At 44.6% G+C, this 24,129-nt stretch overlaps 2 protein-coding genes across 2 annotated transcripts; both read right to left on the bottom strand.

Annotated features, from left to right (window-relative positions):
• Window positions 1-6,594: 6,594 nt before the first annotated feature.
• Window positions 6,595-8,060, bottom strand: LOC132765390 (zinc finger protein 271-like). The gene is made up of 2 exons (XM_067472896.1): window positions 7,800-8,060; window positions 6,595-7,714 (listed from the first exon to the last, which is right to left on the bottom strand). Exons 1-2 carry the CDS (start codon window positions 8,058-8,060, stop codon window positions 6,623-6,625), a joined length of 1,353 nt encoding a protein of 450 aa, XP_067328997.1. The 3' UTR covers window positions 6,595-6,622.
• Window positions 8,061-11,317: 3,257 nt separating this feature from the next.
• LOC132765002 (arylacetamide deacetylase-like 4) lies at window positions 11,318-23,812 on the bottom strand. The gene is made up of 4 exons (XM_067472798.1): window positions 23,562-23,812; window positions 21,557-21,773; window positions 15,631-15,694; window positions 11,318-12,305 (listed from the first exon to the last, which is right to left on the bottom strand). Exons 1-4 carry the CDS (start codon window positions 23,736-23,738, stop codon window positions 11,531-11,533), a joined length of 1,233 nt encoding a protein of 410 aa, XP_067328899.1. The 5' UTR covers window positions 23,739-23,812; the 3' UTR covers window positions 11,318-11,530.
• Between the last annotated feature and the right edge of the window lie 317 nt (window positions 23,813-24,129).

Here is a 24,129-nt window from a genome sequence, read left to right as displayed (position 1 = left end):
AGGGTTCAACTAGATGGCCGTTGAGGTCTCTTCCAAATCTAGGACCCTATCTATCTCTGAAGGGTTCAACTAGATGGCCGTTGAGGTCTCTTCCAAATCTAGGACCCTATCTATCTCTGATGGGTTCAACTAGATGGCCTTTGAGGTCTCTTCCAATTCCATAGGAGTCAGGAAACTACTGCTCCTAGCATGCATCTGGAAGAACATCCAAGGTACGCCACTGCCCAGGGCTGCTGGGAGTCATCTTCCAGAGGCCCAAGGAAGCATCTCCGGACGACTCCCAGCAGTGCTGGGTGGCGACGTGCCTTGGATGTGCTACCAGAGGCATTCTGGGAGCAGTAGTTCCCTGACTCCTACTGTTCCCAGAATGCCTTTGGGAGTACATCCAAGGCACACCGTCACCCAGGACAGCTGGGAGTTGTCTTCCAGAGGCTCAAGGAAGCGTCTCCGGACGACTCCCAGCAGCGCTAGGCAGCCACATGACTTGGATGTGCTCCCAGAGGCATTCAGGGAGCAGTAGTTCCCTGACTCCTACTGCTCCCAGAATGCCTCTGGGAGTACATCCAAGGCACACCGCCACCCAGGAGAGCTGGGAGTTGTCTTCCAGAGGCCCAAGGAAGCGTCTCCGGATGACTCCCAGCAGCGCTAGGCAGCCACATGACTTGGTTGTGCTCCCAGAGGCATTCAGGGAGCAGTAGTTCCCTGACTCCTACTGCTCCCAGAATGCTTCTTGGAGTACATCCAAGGCATGCCACTGCCCAGGACAGCTGGGAGTTGTCTTCCAGAGGCCCAAGGAAGCATCTCCGACTGACTCCCAGCAGTGCTGGGCGGCGGCGTAACTTGGATGTGCTCCCAGAGGCATTCTGGGAGCTATAGGAGTCAGGGAACTACTGCTCCCAGAATGCCTCTGGGAGCACATCCAAGGCATGCCACTGCCCAGGACAGCTGGGAGTTGTCTTCCAGAGGCCCAAGGAGCGTCTCTGGATGACTCCCAGCATTGCTGGGTGGTGGCGTAACTTGGATGTGCTCCCAGAGGCATTCTGGGAGCTATAGGAGTCAGGGAACTACTGCTCCCAGAATGCCTCTGGGAGCACATCCAAGGCACGCCACTGCCCAAGACAGCTGGGAGTTGTCTTCCAGAGGCCCAAGGAAGCATCTCCGGACGACTCCCAGCAGTGCTGGGTGGCGGCGTGCCTTGGATGTGCTCCCAGAGGCATTCTGGGAGCAGTAGTTCCCTGACTCCTACTGTTCCCTGAATGCCTTTGGGAGTACATCCAAGGCACACCGTCACCCAGGACAGCTGGGAGGTGTCTTCCAGAGGGCCAAGGAAGCCTCTCTGGACGACTTCCAGCAGCACTGGGTGGTAGCGTGCCTTGGATGTGCTCCCAGAGGCATTCTGGGAACAATAGTTTCCTGACTCCTACTGCTCCCAAAATGCCTCTGGGAGTACATCCAAGGCACACTGCTACCCAGGACAGCTGGGAGTTGTCTTCCAGAGGCTCAAGGAAGCATCTCCAGACGACTCCCAGCAGCACTAGGCAGCCGCATGACTTGGATGTGCTCCCAGATGCATTCAGGGAGCAGTAGTTCTTGACTCATACTGCTCCCAGAATGCCTCTGGGAGTACATCCAAGGCATGCCGCCACCCAGGACAGTTGGGAGTTGTCTTCCAGAGGCCCAAGGAGCGTCTCTGGATGACTCCCAGCATTGCTGGGCGGCGGCGTACCTTGGATGTGCTCCCAGAGGCATTCTGGGAACAGTAGTTCCCTGACTCCTACTGCTCCCAGAATGCCTCTGGGAGTACATCCAAGGCACACCGCCACCCAGGACAGCTGGGAGTTGTCTTCCAGAGGCCCAAGGAAGCATCTCCGGATGACTCCCAGCAGTGCTGGGCGGCGGCGTGACTTGGATGTGCTCCCAGAGGCATTCTGGGAGCCATAGGAGTCAGGGAACTACTGCTCCCAGAATGCCTCTGGGAGTACATCCAAGGCACGCCACCGCCCAGGGCAGCTGGGTGTTGTCTTCCAGAGGCCCAAGGAAGCGTCTCTGGATGACTCCCAGCATTGCTGGGCGGCCACATGACTTGGATGTGCTCCCAGAGGCATTCTGGGAGCTATAGGAGTCAGGGAACTACTGCTCCCAGAATGCCTCTGGGAGCACATCCAAGGCATGCCATCGCCCAGGACAGCTGGGAGTTGTCTTCCAGAGGCCCAAGAAAGCATCTCCGGATGACTCCCAGCAGCACTGGATGGTGGCGTGCCTTGGATTTGCTCTCAGAGGCATTCTGGGAACAATAGTTTCCTGACTCCTACTGCTCCCAGAATGCCTCTGGGAGTACATCCAAGGCACACCGCCACACAGGACAGTTGGGAGTTGTATTCCAGAGGCCCAAGGAAATGTCTCCGGACAACTCCCAGCAGTGCTGGGCGGTGGCGTGCCTTGGATGTGCTCCCAGAGGCATTCTGGGAGCAGTAGGAGTCAGGGAACTACTGCTCCCAGAATGCCTTTGGGAGCACATCCCAGGCACGCCACTGCCCAGCACTGCTGGGAGTTGTCTTCCAGAGGTGCTCCTTGGGCCTAAGGCGAGCCCAGTGGCCTTCGGAGGAGGGTCTTGAAAGTAGAGTGGGGAGAGCCATGGGAGCTGCAGGGACAGCCCAGCAGGCCATCACCTCCATGTAATGCGGAGTTCTCTTAAACGCGGAGTACATCCCTAACTCTGTATTTTGTGTTGAAAAGTTGGGGGGTCGTCTTATACCCCCGGTCGCCTTGTATGCTGGAAAATGTGGTATATCCAGTGGTGAAAAATGCGAAAAATGTTTCAATACTCATTACTAAATTAAGAGCGGTGGAGAATTGTTTCTAAAGTGTTTCTAAAATATCGTACGGGGTCCATATCGTAACTATAACGAAATACCGACTTTTTTGTGATGTAATTATGCCAATGGGGAAACGTCAGGGGATTTTTTTCCCTCCATCATTGTTAGAGCTGTCAGCGTAGAAGTTGACACAATGGTAGGACACATTCACCAGTGTTACCATTCCAAGTTTCAGAATGTTTTGCGCATCCACTGATTTTTGGGGAATTTTTAAAGGTTTTTACAAACAACATTTTTTTACAAACAAACTACGAGAGCTATTAGCATGAAGCTTGCTACAATTATAGAACACATTTACCACTGTTACCTTACCATGTTTCAGAACATTTCGCTCATCCAATAAGTTTGGGGATAATTTTGAATTTTTTACAAACAACTTTTTAAACAAAAACTACAAGGGATATTGCCATAAAACTTATGACAATTATAGCACACATTTACCACTGTTAACTTTCTGAGTTTCAGAACATTTCACTCATTTACTGATTTTTGGGGATTTTTAAAAAGTTTTTACAAACTTTTTTTAAATTGGCTTGATTTTGTCTACAATGTCTACAATGACACGATATAACCAGTAGGCTTGGGTGGTTTCGTTCGTTAATTTTGTAATTCGTTATTAATTCGTATTTAAATTAGCTTACGATCCAATATTGAGCCATGCAGGAATAGTGCGAGGAGTAAATTAGATTCGAAACAATCTTTTCAATTTATTTCGTAATTATTTCGTTATTATTTTGAAATATTTTCGTAATTATTTCGTAATTATTTTCGCATGTCTGGTGCAAGTTTTATAATTGTTGTTTGTTTTATCACACCAACAGTCAACAGCAGAGGGAGAGGGAAGCTTCAGAAGTTCCCCCTGTCCCATTTGGAGGTTTTTTTAGCATATTTCGCAATTGCGTCCACCATTAACGAATCGATTCGTAATTATACGAAATTTCGTAAATTTCGAAATTTTTAAAAGGAAAATTTTGGAATTCTTTTAAAAAACGAAACGCGATGGACCCCTAAAAACAAAACGAGTTTAGAAACAAATTTTTCCGTTGTTACCCAAGCCTAATAACCATCCTTCTTCCCAAGTTCCAGAAAGATTCACATATCTATTGATTTTTGTGGGGAATTTTTAACATTTTCACAAACAATATTTAAAACAAAAAAAGTACAAATGTTATCTCTTTGATTTTGTCTACAATGACACAACATAAACAGGGCATTGTTTTCTCCAAGTTTCAGAAAACTTCACACATCGATGGATTTTGGGGGAATTTTGTAAGTTTTTACAAATATTTTTTTTAAAAAACTACAAGAGCTATCTCCTTGATAATGGGTCTCATGACACTACAGAAAAAAAACCACTTAAAATCTGGTTTCTGCCTCCTGCAGAATTCTGGGGTTTGTAGTTTAGGGAGGAGCGTTTAACAGCCTCACTAAACTACAATCCCCAGAATTCTGCAGAAGGCAGAAACGAGATTTTAAGTGGATTTTTTTTCTCTAGTGTGATGAACTCTTTTATCTACTACAGTGGTTTCCAACCTGTGGTCCATGAACCACCCAACTAAAATATGGTCCATGTTCTTACTGTTACTACACCATTGCAAGAAGAGTGACTGGTCTTGCAAAACCCTCTTGTAGTGCAATCCTACCAAAAAAATCATTTTAGGCCTATTCCTGGGGTTATGTGCTGATTCAGAAAATTGCATTAGATAGACCACATCAGCTCTAGATCATTAAAAATGGTTTTCTGTGGGTGAGAAGATGACAACTACTGGATGGCATATGTTCTGTATCAGAAGCTGGAGCTGATGAGATCTATCCAATGCAATTTTCTGAATCAGCGCCCCAAATAACCAAACCAAATCTCAAGTTGACCAAAAACTGGATCGTAATGTTGGTACTAATGTTGGAGAGTGGTCCCTGGTCAAGTGGTCCCTGGTTAAACAAAGGTTGGGAACCACTGATCTGCAATGACACAGCTTAACCAAGGCATTGTTTTCCCCAATTTTCAGAAAGATTCGCACATTTGATGATTTTGGGGGAATTTTGTAATTTTTTTTGAACAAAAACTATAAAACCCATCTTCATGATTTTCTCTACAATAACAAGAAATAACCAGGGCATTGTTTCCCCCAATTTTCAGAAAGATTCGCACATTTGATGATTTTGGGGGAATTTTGTAAATTTTTTTGAACAAAAACTATAAGACCCATCTTCATGATTTTCTCTACACTAACAAGAAATAACCAAGGCATCATTTCCCCAAATTTTCAGAAAGACTCACACATTTAATGATTTTTGGGGTATTTTGTAAGTTTTTCAAACATTTTTCAAACAAAACTACAAAACCTATCTTCATGATTTTCTCTACAATGACAAGAGATAACCAGGGCATCATTTCTTCCAAGTTTCAGAAAGATTCGCACATTTAATGATTTTTGGGGAACTTTGTAATATTTACAAACATTTTAAAACAAAAAACTACAAAAACCATCTTCATGATTTTCTCTACAATAACAAGAAATAACCAAGGCATCGTTTTCCCCAATTTTCAGAAAGATTAGCACATTTAATGATTTTGGGGAAATTTTGTAATTTTTTTGAACAAAAACTATAAAACCCATCTTCATGATTTTCTCTACAATGACAAGAGATAACCAGGGCATCATTTTCCTCACGTTTCAGAAAGATTTGCACATTTAATGATTTTGGGGGAATTTTGTATTTTTTTAAAAAAACTACAAAAACCATCATGATTTTCTCTACAATGACAAGAGAGAACCAGGGCACCGTTTCCCCCAAGTTTCAGAAAGATTCACACATTTAATGATTTTGGGGGAATTTTGTAAATTTTTTTGAACAAAAATTATAAAACCCATCTTCATGATTTTCTCTACAATAACAAGAAATAACCAGGGCATCATTTTCCCCAATTTTCAGAAAGATTCGCACGTTTGATGATTTTGGGGGGAATTTTGTAATTTTTTTTGAACAAAAGCTTTAAAACCCATCTTCATGATTTTCTCTACAATAACAAGAAATAACCAGGGCATCGTTTCCCCCAATTTTCAGAAAGATTCGCACGTTTGATGATTTTGGGGGGAATTTTGTAATTTTTTTTTAACAAAAGCTTTAAAACCCATCTTCATGATTTTCTCTACAATAACAAGAAATAACCAGGGCATCGTTTCCCCCAATTTTCAGAAAGATTCGCACATTTGATGATTTTGGGGGAATTTTGTAATTTTTCAAACATTTTCAAACAAAAATTACAAAAAACCATCTTCATGATTTTATCTACAATGAAAAGAGATAACCAAGGTATTTCCCCAAGTTTCAGAAAGATTTGCACATTTAATGATTTTTGGGGAATTTTTTAATTTTTTCAAACATTTTTAAAACAAAAACTACAAATACTATCTTCATGATTTTCTCTACAATGACAAGAGATAACGAGAGCATCGTTTCTTCCAAGTTTCAGAAATATTTGCATATTTAATGATTTTTGGGGAATTTTGTAAATTTTTCAAACATTTTTCAAACAAAAACTACAAAAACCATCTTCATAATTTTCTCTACAATGACAAGAGAGAACCAGAGCATCGTTTCTTCCAAGTTTCAGAAAGATTCGCACATTTAATGATTTTTGGAGAATTTTGTAAATTTTTCAAACATTTTAAAAACGAAAACTACGAAAACTATTTTCATGATTGTCTCTACAATGACAAGAGATTACCAGGGCATAATTTTCCTCAAGTTTCAGAAAGATTTGCACATTGAATGATTTCCTCTGCGAGGAACGTGTTGCTCAGTTTCCCAGCCATTGTTCCTGCAGTCCTGATGCTCGTGCATTTCCGCGAAAGAGGAGTAACATTTTCTCCTTTCAGAGAACTGGCAATGGTTCCTGCCCCAGGTGCATCTGCTGGTGCTTCACAAAATACGAGATGGTGGTGAAGGTCTTCCCACAGAAGTGGCACTTGTAGAGCTTCTCCCCTGTGTGGGTCCTCTTGTGGAGCACGAGGGGGATCTTGCAGCTGAAGCCCTTCCTGCAGGTCGGAGCACTTGTAGGGCTTCTCCACCATGTGGGTCCACTCGTGGTAGAGCAGGGCTGAGTGCTGGTGGAAGCTCTTCTCACAGGTGGAGCACTTGTAGGGCTGCTCCCCAGTGTAGATCCACTTGTGCTTGACCAGGTCCGAGTTCCAGTGGAAGCTGCCCCTGCAATCGGAGCACTTGTAGGGCTTCACCCCCGTGTGGATGTGCTCGTGCTTGACCAGGTCCAAGTTCCGGTGGAAGATGCCCCCACAGTCGGAGCACTTGTAGGGCTTCTCCCCTGTGTGGATGTGCTCATGCTTGACCAGGTCCAAGTTCCGGTGGAAGATGCCCCCACAGGTGGAGCACTTGTAGGGCTTCTCCCCTGTGTGGATGTGCTCATGCTTGACCAGGTCTAAGTTCCGGTGGAAGATGCCCCCACAGTTGTAGCACTTGTAGGGCTTCTTCCCTGTGTGGATGCGCTTGTGCTTGACCAGGTCTGAGTTCCGGTGGAAGTTGCTCCTGCAGTTGGAGCACTTGTAGGGCTTCTCCCCTGTGTGGATGCGCTCGTGCTTGACCAGGTCCAAGTTCCGGTGGAAGATGCCCCCACAGGTGGAGCACTTGTAGGGCTTCTTCCCTGTGTGGATGCGCTCGTGCTTGACCAGGTCCAAGTTCCGGTGGAAGATGCCCCCACAGGTGGAGCACTTGTAGGGCTTCTCCCCCGTGTGGATGCGCTCATGCTTGACCAGGTCTGAGTTCTGGTAGAAGCTGCCCTCACAGTTGGAGCACCTGTAGGGATTCTCCCCCGTGTGGATGTGCTCATGCTTGTCCAGGTTTGAGTTCCAGTGGAAGCTGTCCCCGCAGTCTGGGAACTTGTAGGACTTCTCTCCCTGTGTGGATGTGCTCATGCTTGATCAGGTCCAAGTTCTGGTGGAAGATGCCCCCACAGTTGTAGCACTTGTAGGGCTTCTTCCCTGTGTGGATGCGCTCGTGCTTGACCAGGTCCAAGTTCTGGTGGAAGATGCTCCCACAGTTGTAGCACCTGTAGGGCTTCTCCCCCGTGTGGATGTGCTCATGCTTGTCCAGGTCTGAGTTCCAGTGGAAGCTGTCCCCGCAGTCTGGGAACTTGTAGGACTTCTCTCCCTGTGTGGATGTGCTCATGCTTGATCAGGTCCAAGTTCTGGTGGAAGATGCCCCCACAGTTGAAGCACTTGTAGGGCTTCTCCCCGTGTGGATGCGCTCGTGCTTGACCAGGTCCACCCGCTGGTGGAAACAATGCCCGCAGAGGGTGCAGATGTGGGGCTTCTCCCCAGTGTGGAAGCGCTGATGGACAACCAGCTTGGACCCCTGGCTTAAGCACTTCTCGCAGGTGGTGAACTTGGAGGGCTTCTCCCCTGTGTGGATCTGCTCGTGCTGGGAGACTTCCAAGCTCTGGTTGAAGCTCTTCCCGAAGGAGGAGCACTTGTAGGGCCAGTCGACCATGTGGAGCCACTCGTGGGCGATCAGCTTGGCCACTTCCCCAAAGCTTTTATCATAGGCGAGTGTTTTACCTGGATGCCCCTCGCATTCCTTAATATCGCTTCGTACATACGAGTCTTACGAAACGACATCCGAAGCACATACGACTTTCTGCACAGCCCTACTGCAAGCGCTTTCGAACTACACATCTGGTTTGGAGTGCGTTTGGAGGGCCTCGATGACTGAAAGGCACAAACTCCCGTCTGGATTCGAAGCGGAAGGAGTTACAAATGTTGTGACTAAGATGGGCGAGGAACGTCGGTTGCGACATACAAGGAGGATCAATACGTTGGAAATTTGAATGATAACTTGCACACAAGGCTGTGTCATCGAGATGGGATGCCAGATCAATGGATAAGGCTGTTTTGGAGGATGCATCGATGCCACTCGCTCAACGTGGTGCAATCCTGGCTGTGTTTGCTCTCATTCGTGTGAAAGGCCTTGCAAAACTACAACGTCCGTGTAAGGATGCTCTGGAATAACCGACACCAGATCCCCGGAGTGTTGTTTGACGACAGTACAGGGGCGGCTCATCCATTACGCAGAGTAAGCATTCGCAGTATCGTTGATGTTGCCCAGGGGTGCTCTTGAGGCGCTCTTGGGGGAAAATAGACCTTGACATAGGCGAGTTGTAGTTACTGGGATGTATAGTTCACCTACAATCAAAGAGCATTCTGAACTCCACCAATGATGGAATTGAACTACATATGGCACACAGAACTCCCACGACAAACAGAAAATATATATCAGTGATTGGTTGGGGGGGGTGGTGGTGTGTGTGCCAAAATACTGTTTGCTTACCATTGAAAATTACCTAGGGCCACCTCTGAGTACAATTTACTTATTCTCCCCACAGCTGCACATTCCAGAGATACGTGGAAACCGGACTATCCTGCTCTCAATCCCTTCTTAGTTTCAGACAATGGAGAAAAGCAAACGCCTTTCTTGTTCTTTAAGGCATATTGTGGTTTCTTTAACAACAACAACACATACGCAAACTAAACCAAGCACGAACCGCCTCCTAGCTTAGCCCTACCTATGTAGTGGCTTTGCTTCTCAATCAAAGATTTTAAACTGGGATAGAAATAAATCTGCCCATTTGTCTGCCTCTCTGGACGTCAAGGGCCATTGGTAGGTGAAGTGGCCCTTTGCGCTGTCACCGGATTGGCCGTTGCTAGAGTAGGTGGTCCTTTGCGACGTTACTAGGAAAGGAAAGCAACACAAAGGATGGAAAGAGCCACAAAGACAGTTGTGTTGCCAAAGAGAGTTGGAAGATAGGTGAAGGATTGGCTGTCGCTAGGTGAAGTGGCCCTTCACAATGTCGCTGTGCTGGCTGTTGCTGGGTGGAGTGGTCTTCTGGGACAACATGGGGGAAATAAAGGTGACGTGTGTATGAATGGAACGGACAAAGGAAAGAGCTGCAGAGAGAGCCGTGCTGCCAAGGAGACGTTGTGAAGTAGGTGAGGGGGTCGGCTGTCACTAGGTGAAGTGGCCCTTTGCAATGCCACTGGATTGGCTGATGCTAGGTGAAGTGGCCCTTTGCATGATCACATGGGGATGAAAGTGACACTTGTATGAGGGAAGCAAAGGATGGAAAGAGTCGCAAAGAGAGCCATGTTGCCAAGGAAATGTTGTGAAGTAGGCGAGGAGTTGGTTGTCACTAGGTGAAGTGACCTTTTGCAATGTCACCGGATTGGGCATTGCTAGGTGAAGTGGCTCTTTGCATGATCGCTTGGGGATAAAAGTGTCACTTGTATGAGGGAAGCAAAGGATGGAAAGAGTCACAAAGAGAGCCATAGAATCATAGAATCATAGAATCAAAGAGTTGGAAGAGACCTCCTGGCCATCCAGTCCAACCCCATTCTGCCAAGAAGCAGGAATATTGCATTCAAATCACCCCTGACAGATGGCCATCCAGCCTCTGTTGAAAAGCTTCCAAAGAAGGAGCCTCCACCACACTCCGGGGCAGAGAGTTCCACTGCTGAACGGCTCTCACAGTCAGGAAGTTCTTCCTCATGTTCAGATGGAATCTCCTCTCTTGTAGTTTGAAGCCATTGTTCCGCGTCCTAGTCTCCAAGGAAGTTAAATTTAAACAAAGCTTATCCTGAAGCAGAAGGAAACAAAATGGATTCCTGCTTCCTCAACTTCTTCGGGAGCCCAGCTGCCCCTTGGGTTCAGACGCTGGTTTATATAGGATAACCAGGAAGCCCCGCCTCTCAAACAAAGCAGTTAATTTTTAAACTCAGGAAGCCCCGCCTCTCAAACAAAGCAGTTAATTTTTAAACTCAGGAAGCCCCGCCTCTCAAACAAAGCAGCACTGAAAGCAGTTAAATTTAAACACAGAAACCCCTCCTCTCCAACAAGCAACACTGAAAGCAGTTAAATTTAAACAAAGCTTATCCTGAAGCAGAAGGAAACAAAATGGATTCCTGCTTCCTCAACTTCTGTGGGAGCCCAGCTGCCCCTTGGGTTCAGACGCTGGTTTATATAGGATAACCAGGAAGCCATGTTGTGAAGATGTTGTGAAGAGAGATGTTGTGAAGTAGATGAGGGGCTGGCTGTTCCTAGGTGAAGTGGCCCTCTGTGATCTCACTGCTTTGGCTGTCGGTAGGTGAAGTGGTGCTTTGTGATATTACTGGATTGACTGTGGCTGGGTGAAGTGGCCCTTCATGATGTCACTGGATTGGCTGTTCTTGGGTGAAGTGGCCCTCTGGGATGTCATGGGTAAAGAAATGTGATGTATATAAGGGGAAGGGAGGAAGAAAAGAGAGCCATGTTGCCAGGGAGACATTGTGAGTTAGGCGAGGAGTTGGCTGTATCTAGGTGAAGTGGCCCTCTGGGATCTCACTGGGTTGGCTATTACTGGGTGAAGTGGTCCTCTAGGACATCATGGGAAGATGACATGGGCATGAGGGGATTTGGCATTGATCTTCCCCAGAATGACAGTCTTGATATTTCTGTTTCGAAAGAACTATTTATACTTTTTTCTAGAACCAAATACTACGGCAACTACGTTTCTTTTTTTGCCAACGGAGGGATGGTAAGGACGTTTCTAACTTTCCAACTGTTGGGCCTCTCCGAAGGAGGGGACATATATAATACACTATTGAATGTTACAACCCTTCTAAGAACTTCACCACATGTTGCAAACCACGCCGTGCATTGGGAAATTCGAGGAACCCATAGTCGATTGTGAATGTCATTCCATGGATTCCGTCCTCAATGTGGTGCCACGTTACCGGCACGCCGTTGTCTTCTAGGCGCTTCCGGTACAAAAGCCCATCGTCGCGGAGGATGTCGTACTCCGACGTTACGAGGAGCGTCTCCGGGAGCTGGCGAATGACGTCGTCTTCGGCTAAAAGTGGCGAATAGACAGGATCAAAGCCTTTCTTCAACATTTCGTACTGCTCGTTGGAAAACGGAGCGGGTTCCACTGACCGGTAGCCCCGAACCTTGAATTCATCCGGAATGTGGTCCCCGCTCACCCACTTTCTGTATTTCACCCGCAAATCCTCTGGAATGTAGCTTCCCTTCATCATTTCTTCCACGTCAATGGTTTTCCCGATCAGATACGTTGAGCCGTGGTTGACGGTGAATTTCCGAAACAAGAGGGGAATCGAATGGTTCTGCTGATAAGACGGCAAATTGAAATCCACTCCTTGGAGAAACGGGTACAAGAGGACCTGAGCCCGGAGCTTGGGGAGGAACCCCTTTCTCGCCAGGATCTGACACACGGCCGCGGAAAAGGAGGCCCCGCTGCTTTCTCCGCCGATGCTGATACGGTTCGGATCCACTCCGTAATCCTCCGCGTTCCTCAAAAAGTGCTCGGTAGCGATGCAGCAGTCCTGGATTTGGGCTGGGTACGGATGTTCCGGGGCGAGGCGGAAACTGAAACGTAAGCAAGAAACGATAGAAATTCCTAAACTTAGACAACACTGTGTATTTTATTTATTTGTGTATATATTTATTTATATCCCTATTAGACATGGTTAGTAGGCTTGGATAACAACGGAAAAATTTGATTCTAAACCTGTTTCGTTTCTAGGGGGCGATGGTGTTTCGGTTTTTTTTTTTGGACTTCCGAAATTGTCCTTTTCAAAATTTCAAAATTTACGAAATTTTGTAAATTTAGAATTGATTCGTTAATGGCGGACGCGATTGCGCAATATGCTAAAAAACCTCCAAATGGAACTTCTGAAGCTTCCCTCTCCCTCTGTTGTTGACTGTTGGTGTGATAAAACAAACAACTATATTATATTATATTATATTATTATAATATTATTATATTATATTGTTGTATATTATATTATTATAATATATTATATTATATATATATATTATATTATATATTATTATAATATTATTATATTATATTATTGTATATTATATTATATATTATTATATTATATTATTATAATAATATTATTATATTATATTATTGTATATTATATTATTATAATATATTGTATTATATATTAAATATTATTATATTATATTACGAAAATAATTACGAAATAATTACGAAAATTGGAAAAATTGTTTCGATTACTCCTCACACTATTCCTGCATGGCTCAATATTGGATCGTAAGCTAATTTAAATACGAATTAATAACAAATTACGAAATTAACGAACGAAACCGCCCAAGCCTAATGGTTAGGTCCATTCGGAACTTTCATTATTCGGAATAAAATCGGAAAGATTTCCTTTTTGAAGCGATTTTGTTTTTAAGAAAATCCGGAAGTACTTTTTCGCCATTTTTTTAACGACTCATGAAGTGAGTCGGAAATGCTTCTCCCTTATAACTCACTTCTGTGACTTTAAAACTGGCTGCCTTTAATGGCTTGAGGAAGAAGCGGAGAAAATCCATGCTTCTCCCTTTTAACTCGCTTGAAGCATGGATTTGCTCCGCTTCTTCCTCAAGCCATTAAAGGCAGCTAGTTTTAAAGTCACAGAAGCGAGTTATAACCCACTCCTGGAGTAAAAAAACTACTTTCAAAGTAGAAACCATGCAATGGGCATGGGACAGAGACTGTGCTGGTCTCCATCACGGATCACCTTCAATGCCAGCTTGACCAGGGCGGGTCGGCGCTGCTTGTGTTATTGGATCTCACAGCAGCATTTGACACAGTTGACCACAATTTTTTTGACCCACCGCCTTGCTGTTGGAGTGAGTCAGGGGGAGAGCTTTGAACTGGCTGTCCTCCTTTCTTCACAACCGTGGACAGCGCGTGGAGAGGGGAGGCCTGGTCTCTGAGAGGTCCCCTCTCTCTCTCTTGTGGGGTTCCTCAGGGGGCCATTCTCTCCCCTCTCTTGTTTAACACCTGTATGTGACCACTTGCTCAGCTGGTTCGAGGTTTTGGGCTTTAGTGTTACCAGTACGCCGATGATACTCAGCTGGTGCTGAAGATGGAAGGCCGACCGGACTCTGTACCCGATTGTTTCCATCAGTGCCTCAAGGCCGTGACTGGATGGCTGCGTGCCAGCAGGTTGAGGGTGAATCCAGAAAAGACGGAGATGCTATGGCTGGGTCGACCGGGCAGTGGGGACATCCAGCTGCCTACCCTGGATGGCGAGGCGCTACGCCCGTCATAATTGGTCAAGAGTCTGGGAGTCCTTTTGGACCCTCTGCTGACGATGGAGGCCCAGGTCTCCGCCGTGAGCAGAACCGCCTTTTTTCATCTGCGGCAGTCTAGACGGCTGGCCCTCTCCCTGTCCAGGGATGACCTAGCTATGGTGATCCAGGCTATGGTCATCTCAAGACTGGACTACTGTAACGCCCTCTATATTGGCCTTCCTCTGTCGGTGACCTGGAAGCTCAAGTTGGTACAAAATGCAGCTGCTCGGCTTCTTGCGGGAATTCCGATGAGAAGCCACATAACACCAATCTTACTACAGCTGCATTGATTACCAATTGAGCACCGGATCACTTCCAAAGTTATGGGACTCACTTTTAAGGCCTTGCATGGTCTGGGGCCGATGTACCTGAGAGACCGCCTCACCCCCTACCAACCCCAGAGATCCCTCCGTTCTGAGGACCAAGATTTGTTGGAAATTCCCAGTGTCAAGACCTTGCGTCTAACAGCAACCAGACGCAGAGCCTTCACAGCAGTGGCACCATCACTCTGGAATACTCTGCCACCTGAAGTCCGTGCCTTGCGGGACTTACCAGCTTTCCGCAGGGCATGTAAGACATACCTGTTTCGACAGGCCTTTGATCTCTGATATTGTTGTTTTTAAATTGTTTTTAAATTGTTTTAAGTTGTTTTTAAATTGTGTTAAAAATTTCGAAATATACGAAATTTCGTATAATTACGAATCGATTCGTTAATGGCGGACGCGATTGTGCAATATGCTAAAAAAAACCTCCAAATGGGACAGGGGGAACTTCCGAAGCTTCCCTCTCCCTTTGTTGTTGACTGTTGGTGTGACAAAACAAACAACAACTATAAAACTTGCACCAGACATGCGAAAATAATTACGAAATAATTACAAAATAATTATGAAATAAATTGAAAAAATTGTTTCGAATCTAATTTACTCCTCACACTATTCCTGCATGGCTCAATATTGGATCGTAAGCTAATTTAAATACGAATTAATAACGAATTACGAAATTAACGAACAAAACCGTCCAAGCCTATCTGAAATACATTACTAATTGGATTTCAGCCATTTTGCAAATTCTAATCTAGCTTTAAGCGAGGTATAAGAGAGAAGCATGGATTTGCTCTGCTTCTTCCTCAAGCCATTAAAGACAGCCAGTTTTAAAGCCACAGAAGCGAATTATAAGGAAGAAGCATTTCCGACTCACTTCATGAGTCGTTAAAAAAATGGCGAAAAAGCTTCGAAAAGTTTTCTTAAAAACTTCAAAATCACTTCAAAAAGGAAATATTTTCGACTTTATTCCGAATAACGAAAGTCAACTACAAAATTGGCACGCTGAACATCAATTTTTCCTATAATGCCGAATTTTTGCAATAATCTGTTGAACGTTGAGTGTAAGGTAGAGATTTTTCTGACTTCATCTCATCCCGTCTTATGAACCAATAAGTGCTTATCGAGAGAGCAGGCATTCTGTTTTCTGCTCCAACAAACTGTTGATAGTGGGATATATCAACCGTTTGTTGGAACAGAACACAAAAAGGCTAAGAGTGTGTTACACTTCTTGTCCTGAATCCTACTTGTCCTGCAACTCGAGTGAAATGACTTACCCAATATTAACAACCACGGTATTACTTTCTCGGGCGATATAACGGCTCATCCTTTCGTACGCCTCTGAAAAACAAATCGTATTATTCGTTGCATTCCCAGAGGCGGCCCTAGGTAATTTTCAACGGTAAGTAAACAGTATTTTGGCGCCCCCCCCCCAACCAATCATTGATATATATTTTCTGTTTTTCGTGGGAGTTCTGTGTGCCATATTTGGTTCAATTCCATCATTGGTGGAGTTCAGAATGCTCTTTGATTGTAGGTGAACTATACATCCCAGCAACTACAACTCCCAAATGATAAAATCAATCCCAACCTCACAAGTTTGGACGTATCGGCCCTAGGTAATTTTCAGTGGTAAGCAAACAGTACTTTGGCACACACACCCCAACCAATCACTGATATATATTTTCTGTTTTTCATGGGAGTTCTGTGTGCCATATTTGGTTCAGTTCCATCACTGGTGGAGTTTAGAATGCTCTTTGATTGTAGGTGAACTATACATCCCAGTAACTACACTTGCCGCACTTGGTCCCTTGCCTGGCCCGCTTTGGGTCTGGAGGCATGCCTGAAGACCCCGGCGTGTGCACCAAAAGTCACCTCTTCTCCTGACTTTCTCCTCAGCCATTGGGACCAAGAGAGAGAGAGAGAGACAGAGAGGTGGAGATGCTCACCTTTCCTGAAGGTAGGCGCAAAAACAAAGGAGGGAGTGGAGGTGGGAGATACCTCCAGCCGGTGGGAGATACCTCTCTCTCTCTTGACTGAAGAGAAAGTCAGGAGAAGAGGCGACTTTTGGTGCACACGCTGGGGTCTTCAGACATGCCTCCGGACCCGAAGCGGGCCAGGTGCGGCGGCTCCGCCCCTTGGCCTACCCGCGGATTGGGGAGAGGAGAGGAGGCGGGTGGAGCGCCGGGGGATCGGGAAAGGGGGCTGGTCATAGGTAAGGGATCGAACGCAGAGAACGATTGAGCGCCGGCTCTGCTCGCACACCCAGTGGCCGGGTGGAGGAGGAACGAGAGGGGCTAGCCGAGGCTCAAGGATCCGGCCCCTTTGGGAAGGGGATCGCCCGGCAGCGAGGCAAGAAAGCCGGACTGCTCCCTTGCCTGGCCCGCTTTGGGTCTGGAGGCATGCCTGAAGACCCCAGCGTGTGCACCAAAAGTCACCTCTTCTCCTGACTTTCTCCTCAGCCATTGGGACCAAGAGAGAGAGAGAGAGAGAGAGAGAGGTGGAGATGCCCACCTTTTCTGAAGGTAGGAAAGGTGGCATCTCCACCTTTACCCCGGACTGCTAGGGCTGTTGTGAGCGGAGGGGGCGCTCCTCAAGTGGCGGTCGAGGGGCATTTACAGAGGCGCCTCTGCGCCCCTGGCAAAAAAAAGCGTTCTGCGACCGCTTACTTCGCGTAATGGACGAGCCTCCCCTGTGCATTCCATAACTGTTTCATAAGGCAGTTCGCCGATCATTGATCCGTCAATCTTATCCTCGTAGCCCTCCCGTCCGCACTGCTACTGTTCCTTATTTTTTTTCAATTTTTATTTATAGCGCATTTGCACAATAACATCATTTTAAAAACCCCAAAGAAGGTGAATCTATATAAATAAAAATGTAAATGTTTGTTTGTGGGATTAACAGAACTCAAAAATCACTGGATGAATTGACACCAAATTTGGACACAAGACACCTAACAACCCGATGTATGTCCTTTACTCAAAAAATGATTTTGTCATTTGGGAGTTGTAGTTGCTGGGATTTATAGTTCACCTACAATCTATATAAATAAAAATGTAATGTTCGTTTGTGGGATTAGCATAACTCAAAAACCACTGGACGAATTGACACCAAATTTGGACACAAGACACCTAACAACCCAATGTATGTCCTTCACTCAAAAAAATTGATTTTGTCATTTGAGAGTTGTTGTTGCTGGGATTTATAGTTTACCTACAATCAAAGAGCATTCTGAACCCCACCAACGATGGAATTGAACCAAACTTGGCACACAGTTCTCCCATTACCAACAGAAAATACTGGAAGGGTTTGGTGGGAAGTGTCCTTTGGTTTTGGAGTTGTAGTTCACCTACACCCAGGCAGCATTGTGGATTCAAACAATGATGGATCTGGACCTAACTCTACACGAATACTCATTATGCCCAAATATGAACACTGGTGGAGTTTGGGGAAAATAGAATCTTGACATTTGGGAGTTGTAGTTGCTGGGATTTATAGTTCACCTACAATCACAGAGCATTCTGAACCCCACCAACTATAGAATTGGGCCAAACCTCCCACACAGAACCCCTATGTGGGCCACAGCAATGCGTGGCAGGGGATGGCTAGTATAAATATAAAAAATAAAAAGGAATGTTACTCCTGACATTACTTTTCTGTTGGGATGCTGGCCTAGAAGTGGAATGGACCCATCGCATGAAAGTAAGTGACAGCGATATTGCGAGATTGTGAGACATCAAAGGTATTGAACCCATTAATAGTTAGGAAGTGGTGATTCATGTTGGGTAGTTCCATTACTGTTGGGATGCTGGCCTAGAAGTGGAATGGACCCATTGCATGAAAGTAACAGTTATATTGCGAGATTGCGAGTCATCAAAAGTATTGAACCCATTAATAGTTAGGGACTGGTGATTCATGTTGGGTAGTTCCATTGCTGTTGGGATGCTGGCCTAGGCTATTAATGGGTTCAATACCTTTGATGCCTCGTAATCTCGCAATATCGCTGTCACTTACTTTCATACGATGGGACTGGTGATTCATGTGGGGTAGTTCCATTACTGTTGGGATGCTGTCCTAGAAGTGGAATGGACCCATCCTATGAAAGTAGGCAACGGGTATATTACGAGATTGCGAGGCATCAAAGGTATTTAATGTCTCGCAATCTCGTAATATACCCGTTGCCTACTTACGAGTCCTCCGGGAGATGGTAGCGGGGTATAAATAAAGGTATTATTATTATTATTATTATTATTATTGAACCCATAAATAGTTAGGGACTGGTGATTCATGTTGGGTAGTTCCATTACTGTTGCGATGCTGGCCTAGACTATTAATGGGTTCAATACCTTTGATGCCTCGTAATCTCTCAATATTGCTGTCACTTACTCTCATATGAATGGGACTGGTGATTCAGGTTGGGTAGTTCCATGTTGGGATGCTGCCCTAGAAGTGGAATGGACCCATTCTATGAAGGTAGGCAACGGGTATATTACGAGATTGAGAGGCATCAAAGGTATTTAATGCCTCGCAATCTCATAATATACCAGTTGCCTACTTACGAGTCCTCCGGGAGATGGTAGAGGGGTATAAATAAAGGTTTATTTATTAATTATTATTATTATTATTATTATTATTATTATTATTATTATTGAACCCATTAATAGTTAGGGACTGATTATTCATGTTGGGTAGTTCCATTACTGTTGGGATGCTGGCCTAGACTATTAATGGGTTCAATACCTTTGATGCCTCGTAATCTCGCAATATTGCTGTCACTTACTTTCCTATGATGCGACTGGTGATTCATGTCGGGTAGTTCCATTACTGTTGGGATTCTGGCCTAGAAGTGGAATGGACCCATCCTATGAAAGTAGGCAACGGGTATATTGCGGGATTGTGAGGCATCAAAGTTATTGAACCCATTAATAGCTAGGAAGTAGTGATTCATGTTGGGTAGTTCCATTACTGTTGGGATGCTGGCCAAGAAGTGGAATGGACCTATTGCATGAAAGTAACAGCGAGATTGCGGGATTGCGAGACATCAAAAGTATTGAACCCATTAATAGTTAGGGACTGGTGATTCATGTTGGGTAGTTCCATTACTGTTGGGATGATGGCCTAGACTATTAATGGGTTCAATACCTTTGATGCCTCGTAATCTCGCAATATCGCTGTCACTTACTTTCATACGATGGGACTGGTGATTCATGTTGGGTAGTTCCATGTTGGGATGCTGTCCTAGAAGTGGAATGGACCCATCCTATGAAAGTAGGCAACGGGTATATTACGAGATTGCGAGGCATCAAAGGTATTTAATGCCTCGCAATCTCGTAATATACCCGTTGCCTACTTACGAGTCCTCCGGGAGATTGTAGCGGGGTATAAATAAAGGTTTATTAATTTATTATTATTATTATTATTATTATTATTATTATTGAATCCATTAATAGTTAGGGACTGGTGATTCATGTTGGGTAGTTCCATTACTGTTGGGATGCTGGCCTAGAAGTGGAATGGACCTATTGCATGAAAGTAACAGCGAGATTGCGGGATTGCGAGACATCAAAAATATTGAACCCATTAATAGTTAGGGACTGGTGATTCATGTTGGGTAGTTCCATTACTGTTGGGATGCTGGCCTAGACTATTAATGGGTTCAATAACTTTGATGCCTCGTAATCTCGCAATATCGCTGTCACTTACTTTCATACGATGAGACTGGTGATTCATGTTGGGTAGTTCCATTATTGTTGGGATGCTGCCCTAGAAGTGGAATGGACCCATCCTATGTAAGTAGGCAACGGGTATATTGCGAGATTGCGAGGCATCAAAGATATTGAACCCATTAATAGTTAGGGACTGGTGATTCATGTTGGGTAGTTCCATTACTGTTGGGATGCTGGCCTAGACTATTAATGGGTTCAATACCTTTGATGCCTCGTAATCTCGCAATATCGCTGTCACTTACTTTCATACAATGGGACTGGTGATTCATGTGGGGTAGTTCCATTACTGTTGGGATGCTGCCCTAGAAGTGGAATGGACCCATCCTATGAAAGTTGGCAACGGGTATATTATGAGATTGCGAGGCATCAAAGGTATTTAATGTCTCGCAATCTCGTAATATACCCGTTGCCTACTTACGAGTCCTCCGGGAAAAGGTTTATTTATTATTATTAATAATAATAATAATAATAATAATAATCCTATGAAAATAGGTAATGGGTATATTGTGAAATTGCGAGACATCGAAGGTATTTAACCAATTAATCGCTATGGACCTGTGATTCATGAGTCCCATTCCTGTCTATTCCAGACAGGAATAGAAGTGGAATGGACTCACCATATGAAAGTAGGCATCGAAGGTATTTAACCCATTACTAGCCAGTAGGCCTGGGTAACAACAAAAAAAATTGTTTCTAAAATCGATTCATTTTTGGGGGGTTTTTGCGTTTCATTATTTAAAATAATTACAAAATTTTCCTTTTAAAAAGTTTGATATTTACGAAATTTCGTAAATGTGAAAAAAATTACAAAACATTAACGAATCGATTTCCGAAACAATAACGAATCAATTCGTTAATGGCGGACGCGACCGCGAAATACGCTAAAAACCCTCCAAAAACTTCTGAAGCTTCCCTCTCCCTCTGTTGTTGACTGTTGGTGTGATATTATAATTTTTTTTCACTAATTAAACAAAAAACTTGCCCCAGACATGCGGAAATAATAACGAAACGACCTCAGAACAATAACGAAACGAATACAATAACGAAATACGAAGCATTTACAAAACGTGTTTAAAAATTCGTTTTTTTAAAAAATTGCTCCAGAATGGTTCGTTATCGTTTTGTAATTGAAATAATTAACGAATTATTAACGAATTACGAATTAACGAAACGAAACCGCCCAGCCCTACTAGCCAGGAATCAGTGATTGCTGTTGGGATGTTGGCACAGAAGTGGAATGGACCCATTGTATGACGGTCACAGGAATATTACGAGATTGCGAGACATCAAAGGTATTTGACCCATTAATAGCTAGGGACCGGTATTTCATGTTGGGGAGTCAGACCCACAGTGGGATGTACATGGCGTCATGTAACAGGGACCATCGCCAAAAGTGATGGTCCAAATGCAATGCCTCGCGTAATAAAGTCCAAAGTGTTACGACGGGTAGGTTGTCGGCTCCTTTCACAGAACTTACGGATACTTCCGCACAGCCCAAACCCTCCGGGAATGACCACCATTCCTCTCGCGTTCCCAGCAGGCAGTGTTCGGGGCCAATAGACCCTCACGTTCACCCCATCGAAATCCAGATCTTTCGTAACCACCGCCGAACTCTTCCTCGGATGGATGCCTTTGAAGAAGAACCGCCAGACTTCGTAACGGTGACAGAGGCCCAGTTTTTCCACCAACACCGACTGTTTAGAAGAAAGCAAACCAAAGATTTTGAATTAATTCACCCAAACACTCTCCATCCCTCTGGCACTGGCCCGGCCCATGCCTGATACATACACACACACACACAGAGACACACACTATTAGTATATATCCTCTCCCCCAACACCAACTGGGAACCCCTCAATAATCTATCTATATATAAATGTTCTCTTCGTTTTGAGTGACATCATAACTCAAAATCCACTGGACGAATCGCCACCAAATTTGGCCAGAAGACACCTACAAACCCAAGGACCATCACTAAAAGTGATTTTGTCATTTGGAAGTTGTAGTTGCTGGGATTTATAGTTCGCCTACAATCAAAGAGGGTTGCTTGCCACAGGTGCACCTCTGACGATGCTTGCCACAGATGCAGGCGAAACTTCAGGAGAGAATGCTTCTATTATTTATTTATTTATTTATTTATTTATTTATGGCATTTATATGCTGCCCTTCTCACCCCGAAGGGGACTCAGAGCGGCTTGCAAGATACACACACACACACACAATATATTATATTACAATATCAGCATTATATACTACTACTAGCCACACGTCGCTATGGCCCAGACTGTGTATATGTGTTTTGTTTGGGTATATGTGTGTGCATATTTTTGTGTATATGTGTATATATTACTAGCATAGTACAATATCAGCATTATATACTACTACTAGCCGTCCCCTGCCATGCGTTGCTGTGGCCCACTCTGTGTATATGTGTTTTGTATGGGTATATGTGTGTGTATACTTTTGTGTATATGTGTATATATTACTAGCATAGTACAATATCAGCATTATATACTACTACTAGCCGTCCCCTGTCCTGTGTTGCTGTGGCCCACTCTGTGTATATGTGTTTTGTGTGGGTATTTGTGTGTGCATATTTTTGTGTATATGTGTATATATTACTAGCATAGTACAATATCAGCAGTATATACTACTACTAGCTGTCCCCTGCCATGCGTTGCTGTGGCCCACTCTGTGTATATGTGTTTTGTGTGGGTATTTGTGTGTGCATATTTTTGTGTATATGTGTGTATATTACTAGCATAGTACAATATCAGCATTATATACTACTACTAGCCGTCCCCTGTCCTGTGTTGCTGTGGCCCACTCTGTGTATATGTGTTTTGTGTGGGTATATGTGTGTGTATATTTTTGTGTATATGTGTATATATTACTAGCATAGTACAATATCAGCAGTATATACTACTACTAGCCATCCCCTGCCACGCGTTGCTGTGGCCCACTCTGTGTATATGTGTTTTGTGTGGGTATTTGTGTGTGCATATTTTTGTGTATATGTGTATATATTACTAGCATAGTACAATATCAGCATTATATACTACTACTAGCCGTCCCCTGCCACGTGTTGCTGTGGCCCACTCTGTTTATATGTGTTTTGTGTGGGTATATGTGTGTGTATATTTTTGTGTATATTCTAGAACCCGAAAAACCTACAACACTGTATCCTGTGTTTTTTTTTTAATTGTCAGAAGCGACTTGAGAACATACTGCAAGTTGCTCCTGGTGCGAGAGAGTCGGCCATTTACAGAGATGTGCCCCAGGATGTGTTGCCATCCTACGGGAGGCTTCTCTCACGTCTCTGCATGGGAAGCTGGGGCTTACAGATGGGAGCTCACCTCATCTTGCGGATTCGAACCACCGACTTCAGGTCAGCAGTTCTAAGCAATTTGGACAATCCCCACATTGGAAATAGATCAAGAGAAGTAGAAAGGAAAACCATAACAAAAACCGAGAGCACTTACCAATCGACGTCCGAAATGCATGCAGACTGTAAGGATGCGTAGTTTCACATTGGGATTAATTTCCGCAGGGATATGAGTCCTGGTCATAATGTAATGAAGCGAGCTCCCAAAGTACAAACAGAGGACGGCAACGCTCAGATAGATGAACAGCCACAGCGTTGTCGAAAGCCATTCCATCCCTGCAGCTGGAAGACAGCTGTTCTGACTTGCAACACGGCGCTGGCTGGAGTAATATCTCGGGACACTTTCACAAGTTGGGAAGAGAAGAGGAGATGAAAGATATCCATTAGGAAGACGCCCTTCCCACCCACTGAAGCGTTACCTGGAGAGAAATTGATAAAACACATTCCCCCCTCCACCACTCAAGTAATGTTTAACTAGCCATCCCCTGCCAGGTGTTGCTGTGGCCCAGTCTTTGGAGGTCACTTTGGAGGGCACATTTTGCTCACCCTGAATGTTGGATTTGAAGTCTTTAATGCTTCCGGTGCAAAACTTTGCACTACTTTTCTTATATTTTAACTAGCCGTCCCCTGCCAGGCGTTGCTGTGGCCCAGTTTATTTTTATCTT

Source organism: Anolis sagrei, chromosome 13 (genome assembly GCF_037176765.1).
Source record: "Anolis sagrei isolate rAnoSag1 chromosome 13, rAnoSag1.mat, whole genome shotgun sequence".
Classification (NCBI taxonomy): Eukaryota; Metazoa; Chordata; class Lepidosauria; order Squamata; family Dactyloidae; genus Anolis; species Anolis sagrei.
The sequence above is the reverse complement of the archived record's forward strand: the minus strand, read 5'-3'. Positions and strand labels throughout refer to the sequence as shown.